Source organism: Sardina pilchardus, chromosome 21 (assembly GCF_963854185.1).
Source record: "Sardina pilchardus chromosome 21, fSarPil1.1, whole genome shotgun sequence".
Classification (NCBI taxonomy): Eukaryota; Metazoa; Chordata; class Actinopteri; order Clupeiformes; family Clupeidae; genus Sardina; species Sardina pilchardus.
The window spans coordinates 28806860-28820276 of NC_085014.1; the positions used below are offsets into that span (position 1 = coordinate 28806860).

General features: G+C 41.2%; 2 protein-coding genes across 3 annotated transcripts in view; one reads left to right on the forward strand and one right to left on the reverse strand.

Moving 5' to 3' along the window:
• The window catches only part of st3gal5 (ST3 beta-galactoside alpha-2,3-sialyltransferase 5), a 28907-nt gene extending 24784 nt beyond the window's left edge, over positions 1-4123 (forward strand). For both annotated transcript variants that reach the window (XM_062524917.1, XM_062524916.1), the window contains exons 5-7: positions 758-944; positions 1162-1320; positions 2150-4123. In XM_062524917.1, the coding sequence (XP_062380901.1) occupies positions 758-944; positions 1162-1320; positions 2150-2407 (604 nt within the window). In that variant the 3' untranslated portion in view covers positions 2408-4123. The remainder of the gene's footprint in view (positions 1-757; positions 945-1161; positions 1321-2149) is intronic.
• A 3194-nt stretch (positions 4124-7317) lies between these two features.
• atoh8 (atonal bHLH transcription factor 8) lies at positions 7318-13185 on the reverse strand. Its single transcript, XM_062524919.1, has 3 exons — positions 12012-13185; positions 10450-10641; positions 7318-8028 (listed from the first exon to the last, which is right to left on the reverse strand). The coding sequence occupies exons 1-3, from the start codon at positions 12678-12680 to the stop codon at positions 8023-8025; spliced, it is 867 nt and encodes a 288-aa protein (XP_062380903.1). The 5' UTR covers positions 12681-13185; the 3' UTR covers positions 7318-8022.
• Positions 13186-13417: the final 232 nt, after the last annotated feature.

Sequence of the window (13417 nt, forward strand, 5' to 3'; positions counted from 1 at the left end):
TAGATATATAGATAGATCACTTTTATTCATTTCTAAAGGGAATTTATGGCAGTAATAAATGATATGAACATAGATCACACACATATACAAAAACAATTATGATAAGTCTCTGTGCAATTGATTGTGAACTTGTCTCTCAGAATATGCTTCTCCTCTCACAGCATCAAGAGGAGTTATTGTAAATAGTTACAGCAGGGGGCAGGAATGACTTTCTAGAACAGTCCTTAATACAGCGAAGTTGAAGCCACCTCCAGCTGAACACCCTGTTGTCTGACCACTAGTTCATATAGTGGATGTGAGGTGTTGTTCATAATGCAATGGAGTTTTTGCAGCATCCTTCTCTCTGCAACCAAGGGGCTCAAGTGTACTTCCAAGCATAGAGCCAGCACTGAATCAACTTGAGTTGTTTTATAAGACAAAGACTTGAATGACTGACAACTTTTATTGCCCTGTTTTGCACAGGACTAAGCAGGTCTATGTGTATTCAACTGCTTAGTGCTTATAGCAATATGTAACTGTTTTCTGTTTCAGATTTTGTATCTGCAATTTTCTCTGAACAGGAGCACTTTTGTGGTTGTATTCAAGATGGCAACATTTTCAAAAAGCTATGAGGGTCACAACAGAACTGTTATGATCCACCTGCTTAATCCATTCAATTATGCAGGCAGTTCTAACTGGACCACATGGAGAAGTGGCAGAAATATAATGCAATCTCTCATTGGGATGAATCATTAGATAACTGAGCATTTTTCCCCAGGCTGAATAGTGGTCCAGTGCGACGTTTCAGCAAAGATGTGGGCAATCGCACCACCATTCGGATGAGCTACCCAGAGGGCAGTCCAAAGGTCTGGGAGGACGTGGACCCAAAACTGAAATATGTGGCTGTGATCTATAAATCGGTGGACTTCAATTGGCTCAATGCCATGATTACCAAACAGAAAGTGGTGAGTATTATGTTTTTGTTGTTTTGTTGTTTGTTTTTGTTTGTACTTGAGCATCCCTTGAGAGTTTTATTGTAGCATGCAGAAGTGCGTAACAAATGCGTAATAAATCAAAGTGATGTATTGATTATGGGTAGAAGAGAAGACAGAAGTCCATCAATCATCTCATCAACTGATCGGTTCAGTCCCTAACACTGTGAATGGCTTCCTCCCAATACAGTCATTGTGGGACTGGCTGTTCTTCTGGCAGAAGGTGCCCGATGAAATCCCGATAAAGTTGTCGCAGTTCTACATCCTAAACCCAGAGATCATCAGGGAGACGGCCTTAGATCTATTGCAGTACCCAAAGCCAAAGTTCCGGCTCTGGGGTTGGGACCAGGTAGGTTGACTACTTCCATTCTCAATAGCCCCTTTCAGATACTGTATGAATTCCAAGACAATGCCCGGGTAATTGTGTCTCATACGGACTCGGGTACTCTAACATGGCCCTCACGTACAGATATTGTGACGGTGGGACTTGTGCATACCTGGAGTAAATACCAGGTGATTTAAGTAAGGGGAGGAGCCAGGGTTTACACTCATGCTAATATATGAAAAGAAGGTCTGAAAACGTGTTTTATTTTCCCTTCAAATGTTTCATGGTTCCGTTAGTCTCACTTGCAAGATGCACTCGCAATAAGAAGATCCTAGAGATCGAAAATTGCCCTTTTAAGATCGTTTTCGCGATCGACTGACTATCGTTTTCATCCAAGTGGTAGCCAAAACCCTGTCTACTTAAAGGTCATCATGACAATCTGGCCATAGCCTAGGCTACAGTTAAATCGTTTTGCATCATCCGCAAGCTTACCCATTTGTGTTTAGATACCTTCACCCGCATAACCTCCGGACTTGATACTACAGGGCTGGTCAAATAATTTGGACATTTGTGTTCACACATACAGAATGACCTCCGCCTCCGGATCATGTCCAGTGTATATGTGAAAGGGGCTAATGTATGTCCTCAAAAGTAAAAATAAACAGGAAATGCTTGCGGAGGTAATAGATGAAAGACTTTGCTGTAATATATCACTCTTAGGTGAAGAGAAGTGTGTTTATGAACCATATGATGTCATTGCAGACCGTTATATCACACCCCTCTCATTGGTTATCTTGTATTACTACTCTACTACACTAATGATGAGGTGTTCCATTCTCAAATGACATTACAGAACGTGCCAACCCTGGGGATGTCTGCTCTTAACCTGGCAAGCTACTTGTGTGATGAGGTGAGCCTAGCTGGCTTTGGCTACAACCTCAGCCAGAGAGAGGCATCGTTGCACTATTACGATAATCTGCCCATGTCATCAATGCTGACACAGGAGATGCACAATGTGGACCAGGAGCGGGCACTCCTCCAGAGCCTAGTGGCAGAGGGAAGCATCGCAGATCTCACAGGGGGTATCCACTGCAGTTTCTGCCCCAGCTGATGGCACCTCTCTTGACTGGCCAGACCTGTTTAGCCCCGTCAGAAGAGGTTAATGTGAAGGTTTTCAAAGCCGTGTGTTTTGGCCAAGATGACCTGAGGTGCGTACAAATTTTCAAACATAGGCAAACGTTTGGAAAGAAATCTCTGTTTGCCTTGAGTTTTTGGGGAACGTTTGCAAACACTCGTAAACCGTCTGAGGAGGTAGTTCTCCGTGAAAATGCAGTGGAGCTGGACGTGGCCTTGATGAGCACAATGCAATTACTGTTACAAGGTTCACACCAAATCGCTCAAATTTAACGGTTTAGAAGAAACATGTTCACATCGAACGTTGGCCAATGTTTGCTGAATTTGAACGCACCTGTGTTGTTGAGATAAATGTCAGAGGAGGGGGAAAAGGGGGAACAGTCCTGTTTTAATATGATCTCATCATAATATTATCTGGAATCAAGGATGGGTGCATTTTGATACACTGATCAACTCAATAAATACAATAGGGCTGTAGTCTGACAACAGGAGGCATGTTTGCATGTTCTAGTTGCAATACTAAACTACAATCAATAGAATTAGACTACAACTTCATTCTCATGCTCCTTTTCATTTTTTAGAGTGAGAGCTATACTCTCAGGTATTTTCTGCTGCTGCCTTATGGTCTTAATGGGTTTAGGTTGTTATTGTTTTTGTTTAGATTTTAGAATACATATTTGTATATGCAGCTGCCGTCAGAAATTGTCTCATAGTTTTCATACTGGTATACGGATTTGCATAAGGCGAATCAACAGATCTTTTATGACTTGCAATACAGAAACATCTTACTCTTAAAATGTATGATGAATCTCGATGGGAAAAACTAACTTAACAAATGTGATGTTTTGATTGTGGTCAAAGACAATTAGTGAATGACCGAAGCAGAAAGGTTGACATTTCTGTACCTAGGTTCTACTTATGTGTGGTGCAAAGACTGTTTACATTAAGTGGTACTTGCCGATTACATTGCTTAGAAGTGTTTGCAGATGATATTGGCTAAAATATGTACATTATGAATATTACATGCACTTTACAGTGTTTTTCTGTTGTATTCGGGAGAAACATGCATGCGACCTAATGTGAACTTTACTCAGGCCAGTCACTGTATAACCCACACCTGGTTTAGATTATTTCAGCTCAACACTGAGGTGTGTGTGTGTGTGTGTGTGTGTGTGTGTGTGTGTGTGTGTGTGTGTGTGTGTGTGTGTGTGTGTGTGTGTGTGTGTGTGTGTGTGTGTGTGTGTGTGTGTGTGTGTGTGTGTGTGTGTGTGTGTGTGTGTGTGTGTGTGTGTGTGTGTGTGTGTGTGTGTGTGTGTGTGTGTGTGTGTGTGTGTGTGTGTGCGTGCGTGCTTGTTTGTGTGTCTGTTGAAAAAGGTGTAATCGGCCACTTGACTGTAAAGAGTTGTAGACATGTACACTGCATGTCTTTGGCACTGTACGTCTTATGACAATTGGTACTCGAGTGTTCTGACTTTTTTGATTGTTTTTGCCATAATTTTACAATCTTGTTTTATCATTCCAATGTATTTATTTCAGGTTATGGGCCTTACTTTATCATGCTGTACATCCTCCAGCGTTGCAACAAAGCTTTCATTTAAAGGGATATTCCGCCATTTTTGGAAATAAGCTCATTTCCCACCTCCCCTCGAACAAAACAATCCATATTTACCTTGTTCCCGTTCATCCAGCCATTCTGTGAGTCTGGCGATACAACTTTTAGCTTCAGCCTAGCATAGATCATTGAACCGGATTAGACCATTAGCTTCTCGCCTGCTAGCTTCATGTTTAAAAGTGACTAAGATTTCTGGTAATTTTCCCATTTAAAACGTGTCTCCTCTCAAGTTAGAAAGTGCAATAAGACCAACTGAAAATGAAACCTGACGTTTTTCTAGGCTGATTTGACATGGAACTACACTCTCATCTGGCGTAATAATCAAGGCAACTTGCAAACGTACCATAGGCGCAGTGATATCGTACGCAGCATCTGAAAATAGTCCTCACAGACAACAAGCAGTAGTAGTGCCAGTAGTTTGCAAGTTGCCTTGATTATTACGCCAGATGAGAGTGTAGTTCCATGTCAAATCAGCCTAGTAAAACGCCAGGTTTCATTTTCAGTTGGTCTTATTGCACTTTCTAACTTGAGAGGAGACATGTTTTAAATGGGGAAAATTACCAGAAATCTTAGTAACTTTTAAACATGAAGCTAGCAGGCGAGAAGCTAATGGTCTAATCCGATTCAATGATCTATGCTAGGCTGAAGCTAAAAGTTGTATCGCCAGACTCACAGAATGGCTGGATGAACGGGAACAAGATAAATATCGATTGTTTTGTTCGAGGGGAGGTGGCAAATGAACTTATTTCCAAAAATGGCGGAATATCCCTTTAAGCTTAAATCTGGGGGGACATTAAGAATTACAAGATCTCCCTTGTCCTTGTCTTTATGATCAGTGGACCTCAGGCCACCATTCCAGACCTATTAAGACTTTTTTACTGTACACTACTGTTTAAAAAAGCAGGCCACTGGTGTTGGTATGCAGCATGATGCTGGCTAACAACTGTATAGTTGTACTTGTGACAAGGTTTTGGCAATATAGTATATTTTTACATTACATTGCTGCAAAGGAAGTAACAATGCTTTGCTTTATCACTGTATCCAAATAAAGAGAAATAACTGGAAATACAGGTTGAACTTGTGTGATTGTTGCGAATGTAGTTGTATCAAAACAACAATTACAACATATACATGTTTGGACTTGATGTTGTCTTTAACTTAGTTAATTTAGTTAATAATAACAGTGACCACCATTGGAGACACCTCTCAAGCCAGTTAACATGTTAAATGATTATGGCCACTTCAAATTCTGTTTTCATGAAGAGTAGCAATTTATTTATTTTTTCTCTAAAGAATGTATTTTTATTTTTATCTTAAGAATGAATGAATTGTTAAAAGAAATCATCCTATTCTGATACTGTTGTACTCATTCTAGGTTTTAAAGGGTGAATGGTCATTGCTCTCAAACTGTTACTCAGCCTCTCAAATCAATGAAATCAGTGAAATCTGCATTTGAGTGAGTCAAATGAGTGTGTGAACTCAGCTGAATAAATGGAGTGAAGGCTGGAGAGCAGGTTTTTGTCTCCCTCCGTTAACTTAATTAGTTTTACATAATAACAGTGACCACCATTGGAGACACCTCTCAAACCAGTTAATACGTTAAATGATTCACCTTTATGCTCAAAAGCCACAATCAGTGAACACACTATTCAACAGTTGCGAGCAAACTTGGATTTGAAAGACACAAATGGTTACCGCTTGTGTTGTAATAACATTGCTTTGCCAATAGATGGAGTGGATACTGCACTTAAATTCATGTGTCAGTTACTAAGGATTTCCTTTTTCTCATTTGTCATGGAAGCACATTTGTGCCATGAAAACACAGGACTATGCCATAGGCAAGACCTTGTCTTTAGTTCACTTTTCAGAATTACGGAAAGTTCAGAATTTAAGTTATGACATTAAATGTTTTGATTACAATCTCAATGCTTGCTACAGGCACTCTGAACAAAATCCCAGAAAACAAAACAAAAGAACCTTAACAAATTCAATGAGCTACCCTTTCAGTGCAAGGCACAAGGGAAGAGCTCCACTGTCTTTTGTTGACTGCGTTCACAGCAGAGTGTTCACGGGTGATTTCAGATCGGAGCGATTCCTGGCCGTCTGCGTTTGCTTTCCCTTCACGCTGCCTTTTAGTGCAGACAGACAGAGGTTGTATATACAGGATACTAGTATTTCCTCTCCGGCTCCAGCCCCAATTTGAAGGACTGTAAAGGGCTGAATGCGTTCCAACTTTTGAGGGCAGCATGCCAGCAGACCAGAACGAACTGATCTTACTGAGGGAGACCACTCAAAAAACCTGCTCTCTAGCTTTCACTCCATTTATTCAGCTGAGCTCACTCGCCACTCATTTGACTCACTCAAATGCAGATTTCTTTAATTTCGTTGATTTTGAGAGGCTGAGTAACAGTTTGACAGCAATGACTACATTCTGACAGTAGTTTCTGGACTGTAGGCAATTACATTTACAATAATGAGTGGGAACTTTTGAAGCTGGTCCTTATTTAATAGAGCAAATTGGATATGCTCTGGTGAGTCAGTCTTTGTTTGGGCTTTGGTTTACAACTGGAGCTGTGAGGTCATCGGGCTAGTACTGGTGATAGACGTGGCCACTGACAGCTGTGTGGGCCAGTGCAGCTCAGGGTGCGTGTGTGTGGGGGGCATTCACATGGGAGTGAGGGACAGCCGGTGTCATTGGAAAGACCATCTTGGTGTGTTGAGGGGTCAGACAGATCTCTGCTGCTCACATCTTACAGTTATTGCGTCTGTTCCAGTGAGGAAATGGAGATATCATTTGTCCATACTACTCATTCCGTCCTGTTAGGGACCAGAAGCCACTATGTTGTGATGGTAATGGGGTCATTGGCCAGAGCGTTTTTTTTTTTTATATTATTTAATTTTATTTTTTTTGAAATATATATATATTATTTTTCGTCTTAAATATAAAACAGATGTTTAAGCCCATTTCAACTCTTCCTCAGATACAAAAGCAGTGATAACACATATGATAAGGGATTGGAAAACATGTTTTTTTTCTCTGAATTTGGAACAGTTTAGCAATAAGTGTGAAAAATGTCAATTGAATTAATACATAACCTTTCTGAAAATAGTATAATATAATATAAAAATATTAACACCTCTAATCTTTATAAATGGCAATAGATGTCAAGAGATATATAACATTTCACATGGGTAAATGCTTTAAAATACATAACATGCATCAACTTGATTTCAGTGACTGCATCACTGCCTTCTATCTTAAATAAACCCCATGCTTTTTTTAATGTACATATACTGTTTATTCAGCGTTGTTAAATGCTTAACATTAGTAAAACCAAATGATCCATTTTTATTATTTTCACATTGCAGAATGTTACCTCTTAAGTCTGTTATGCCTTCATCACTTTGATTGTGCAGATTTAATTGATTGTCAGAGTATCAGATTACAGGAAAACTCCAATCCAAGCAACTTCAATTTTCCCAGAAAAAAGAAAAAAAAAAAAAAAAAAAGAAATCTGTCTAGTATGTCTATTATGATATATTCGGTTATAAGGCAGTTTCCATTCTCTGTTGTAACCAATCCATGATGGTTATGAGTTCTTGTATGTGGTTTGAGTGTGAGGCATGGCTTGCCCCTGATAGCTACTCAAATTATGTCCATTCTGCAATTGAAGAAACAGTCTTTTGGCAACTAAAGCATCAGATGCCTTCAATTGATTAATCCCAACACTTGGTAATGGGCAACCCAGGATGGTGTACAACCAATAAATGATGCTATTGTCCATTTAAGATAATGAACATCTTCTAACTTGACAAAGTGCTTGCTACATTCATCTCCATGGCAGCATAGAGGATCTATCAGGGAGTAAGTTACGAAGGTGACTGCAAGTGTTGAGCTGAGTAAAGTCTTTCTTCTGCAGTCTCCTACGGTTAAATCCCCCACGCTCCTTCAGACGCCACCAGAGATTCCTTCTTCATCTTCATTCCTGCCAATTCAGAAGCAAAGCATATGTCAGAAGCCAGAAGAGTAGTGCTGCCTTACATACATGACAGAACACACTCACATGGTCACATGTGAAACCAACCTGATCACAGGTGGGGAGTGAGCATTAATCCAAATGGACGAATGAGAAATGTATATTTGTTTTTGGAAAGGCTAGTTTGGTAAATCTGAGGGAGGGATCTCACAGGACAGCTTGAATTTCTTTGGCCCTTTCAAAGGGACTGGAAGTCAGCCAAAGTTAAAAAGATGGAATGTTTTGTTTGTTTGGATTTTCCAACAAAGTTGTGCAAACACATGCAGTTTTACATACTGATTTATATGATTGTGGATCAATTCTTGTCATTAAGGTATAGAAAAAGTATAATAATCAAATGCTTCAAATGTAACTAATCAAATGCTTATTAGTTTTAAAACGTTTTGAGGAGTGAAAAATGTGTGAATGGCTGCTTAATTCAGATGAAAACTCCACTTAAAACAACCCCACAAGTCCAGCTCTGAATGGCTTCTAATCAAGCTGCACTGAGAAAACAGTGTTTTTTTCCACAAAGTTTCCCCTCAGACTCACTGGCTCGCTCTGACAAAGGGATTTCTTTCTTACACAGAGCCCCCGTTCCTCCCTCCCTCTCTCCCTTCCCTCCCTTTCGCTCTCTCCCTCTCTCTCCCTCTCTCTCTCTCCGTCTCTCTCTCTCCCTCTCTCTCCCCCGGCCTCTGTAACAGCTGCTCCTCAGTGCTTGTATCCTGCGAGAGTGATGATCAGTGTTTTTCATTTCAAAGTGTTTTTTTGGAACAGATGGCGGAGGGGAGCAGTGGGGGAATGTGCCAGCACTGGGCTGGGGAATGTGCCAATTCCTGCAGTGAGTGAGTTCTCTGGGATCCTGCTCGCGTGCCTTCACCCTGCCCTCTGCCCTGAGTGGCGCCAGCAGGACTTCCCAACTAGCGTTACGAACATCTGGTGTCTGGGACTGCCAGGAAAAAAAAAGCAGCAGCTCAGCTAGTTTCCTTCTGAATACGCTTATGCTAGGGAAACACATTAGCTCACACACACACACACACACACACACACACATAGAGTGCAGGAGGAAGAGACAGGACTTACATTCAGCATGTTTTAAATGAATACTCCTTTACAAAATTGTACCAAAGAATATTTGCAACAGTTCCTACTAATTTAAGATTACTGAAAATGTTTTGTTTTTTAAAACGCTAAAGGTTTCAACTAACATTATGGAATCTTATCATTACTTATTGTACTGATTTCCAGACAACAACTTTTACCCTATAGCTGGATTATTATCAAATCGTATTCTGACGTACTCTATGCAAACATATATCTATTAACATGTGAATATTTGACTAAATTACTGGCCAGAAATATACTGGATAAACCATGAAGAGACCAACCATGTTGTTACTGGGATCTTCATCATGCATTTGGAAAGACCTGTGGACTTTTGAGGAATGACCACTACACACAAGGCCCCTAAGCGTGTGGGTCCAGGAGAGCACAGACGGAAGTTCAGCCTTGGTTTACATGACTCCCCATGTCATAAAACTGCACACAAAGGCATCAATCACCCCTCTTTATTCACCCGAGGCACTTTGCTCCTCTGTTTAGGGAGGAAAAAGCTGGCTGAACACCCAGTTCCTTTTCAAACACAACTTGATGATGATTTAATTTAATGGGGTCCTTACTAAGCAAAGGAATGCACTCCCTAATTGGAGCGAATATATTTTACTCCAGCTTTGTTATGGTGTCCGCTGATATAAAAAAACACAAAACAAATGAAGTAAACAGCACACGTATCTGGTTAAGAGTTTGCGCCACCAAGTCTGACAGAGCCCATCAAAATTATCAACACCAACTGTGAGCTTGCGGGGTGCGTATCCCAGATGGGAATGCTCTACTCTGCTGATTCTCCCGTGGCACAACTACTTTCTGAGCTAACTGTCACTACAGTTTTCTTTTGTCTTTGTCATGCTGAATATATTCAATTATTGACAAAGTTGAATAGAAGAATGTGCTATTCCTTGAACTTAATATTGTGTTCAAGGACATACTAGCTACATTATGTCAACTGTCAGTCGTTTGATATTTTGTATTTAGAATGGCAGATATTCTGAATTAGAGTATATTAAAAGCTGTCTGAAATACAGGAACTTCTAAATATTTATGAAATCATCCATTCTTTCAGAGCTATTTTCCCAAATCACCAGTTAAATATTGTATTTAGCAAACCACTTTATTCACTTTATCTTCTGTTGTGTATGTAGACAGGGAGAGAACTTGATGGACTAAGTGCTAGGCCTACTATTGTTTACATGATGTGTGTGTCCATACTCGTTATGTCTGTCACTTTCACATGGAGTGAGCCGCACAGGCCCGATCCCACCATCACCCAATTACCTTCCTCTTCTTGGAGCGTCCCTCGGCCTGCAGGGTGCGGGTGCACTGCTCCACACACTCCCTGAAGCTCATGTTGCTGTGGTCCGGGGTGTAGTCCAGGTCTGCAAGTTGAGCCAGGGACAGGATGTAGTTGCAGGCGATTCTTAATATAGCCAGCTTGGAGAGCTTCTGCCCATAGGAGTAGCATGGCACCTGTGAGGAGCCAGACGGAGGGTTACTGTGGGCCCCCCCCAAATATCTAAAAGGGATGCCATGATGGCACTGATCTATGCAGCACTAATATGGCAGGAGGGAAGATTGAAGTAGCCTAGTTGTGCATATCATATCGTAATATTTATATTATATAACATTCATTATCTGATAATAACAACCCGATGTTTAATTCCTGCAGGGGGTTGTTCGTCCTTTAAAGAAAAAAAAAACAAATCTGTGTAGCTTTAAATAGTGCTGTAAATTAGACTTGTTAAATATTAAAGATTTGTATACCACTGTTGAATGTCATAGTTTGAGAGTATGTTTAGAGTATGGACTAAAACTAAAAGGAAGAATTGTAGACATTGTCTCTACACAACAGCCTGCAGCATGGAAGCGTCGGGGCTTTTATCTTACAGTAGCCTCTTTCTTCTTTACTTGTGCATGACACTGCAGAGCAGATGTGAGCACAGCATTTCACTTTACTGCACACAGAAGGGCAATCAGAGATGGCAGCAACTGCTTCAGCTTTCCATGCATGTATTTCACTTACAGGACCGTTAGAAGGCCCAATTGGATGCTAATATGGTTATCAGCCATCAACAGGGAGGGCTTGTAGACATGCAGCCAGTGACTAGAAATCACACGTTTCTATTATAGCCCATACAGTACTTATCTTTTCACTGTTGTTTGTGTGCTTATTTTTGGAAGGGTATGGTGTTTGTGACTGCTTGGGATTACAGAAGCAATGCAGTGGATTAGCTATGTCAGTGTGGGTGTGTGGGTGTCAAAGAGAGAGACAGATTTGTTTTTGTGCATCTGATAGAAATACCAGTGAATGCTTGCATTGCCTTATGTTTTGTATCTCCTTGAATGGGACAAAGAGAGTGTATGCAAGGCAAGATGCAAAACTTTGGAGCAAAATCCAAGAATGAGAAGAATTAATATGACTTCCTATAACTGTGAGCTATCCAGTTAAAATAGACTATCTTCTATCTGTGTGGGATGGACATTCTACTGAATCATGTGCTTCTAATAAATGAATTCATTGACTTTAAATGTTGCTGTGCCATCTCCAGTTTGACCTGTGCTAGCCTAATTGTCTCATGTCAAAGGTCAGGTACCTCTTCTCTTCCAAAAATACCACCTAGGCCTAGCATTACACTTGTCATCTCAGATTGAATTCATGCTGGCTTAGTGTAAGTCAAATGCACCTCAAAAGACATTTGTCAAATATGTGTTAAGGTGATTGGATACTTTGGTGATCATATTTCTTACAGCATCTGTCTATAGAAAGCTACTGTGACAAACTCTGTCAAAATGGAAAAACATAACTCGATAATGCCTATGGTCAGTTTGGCGGAAAATACCTGTTTTCTAAGCGCCTCAAAGGCTGCGCTTATGGTATGCACCCGGGTCCTCTCTCTGGCATTTGCCAGCAATCTCCGTGTCTGCTGAATTGCTTTGATCTCAGTGACGACGCCAGACGCCTCTCCCAGCAGTTTCCTCGGCGATTCCGGCGGCTCGTTGTTATTCATGTAAGACGCCTGTGAGGCTGAGGATAGCGGTCGCTCTGCGCGTTGGCACAGCACAACCCGAGACTGTAAGCTCTGTTCACGAGAAAAAACCTGCTGATTGTCAAAGCCAGACACTTGAGCGAATGTCGCCTGAATTGTGTCCTTAGAAGAAGCTGTTTCAGACAATGATTGGGGTTGTGATGGACCCTTACCGCTGATAGCAGGCAATGCATTTATCCGCATATCAAGAGCCGTGTCCGAAATCCCCAATTGACCAATGTGCTCTCCACTGACGACAGAAGCAATGGCTTGAAGCCTTTTTTGACTGTTTAAAACAAAAGTGTTGTCCATTGAGTCTTCATTTGAGTCTTCGTCCAATTTAGAGTCATCTTGAGAACTTCTGAACTCACTAACACGTTTTACTGGCTCTCGTGATTTGCGCTTGAACTTTTTATTCATAGACACTTCCTTTACGTTGAGTGTCTTCCAGTTGCCATCATTCACAAGATGTGGATCCTTCATTTCAAATGATTGCAGTAGTTCCACTCCAAGAGAGACGCAAACCTTTGCTGATTATCACCAGGCTATTCCACAAAGAAACGCTTCTCTTCTGCAATCACTCAGCTAGGCACAGCTAGACGCTGTCTGACGGTGTTGAAGCCCATGTTAGATGTTAAAATCCTGACCAGACAGCTTAAGCAGATGCGTGTTGTTCTCTTGGACTCCCGGCGGCTTCTGGAGCCATGCAGCATTGCCAGCAAATGTAGTAAACGCGCCTGGACTCAGAGGTTCATATGTATTTGTTTAGCCTCAGTTTACATAGAAGCCCCTGTTGGCGAGATAAGTCTGCGAGCCGCCAGCACTAGGAGACCGCCCAAAATAAAACGACCCCGGGCGGTGCTCAAATAATAACACCGCCTATGATACCGCTACGCTGAAGCAATAGCTTATTTGACATCTGAAACTACCTGGAGAACTTGTCACATTCTTAATTGCGACATGCGCTTTTCATCTACACGACAGACTTTGCCTTATGTCCTTTGCGTTTCAGAATCAAAAGTATCCTGTAGTAAGGGCGACGTATCATATGATAAGCAACAGGCTTGATCTGTGTCATCTCGTATGCTTAGATCGTTGGGCCATGTAATACCCTACTAAATTGCAACGGAATTGCAGTGTGACACTCGTAGACACCAGACCTCAACCAGCCTACTGGACGCCAATGACATCATTAGGGTTTGTGCTGTTGCTCTGTGAAT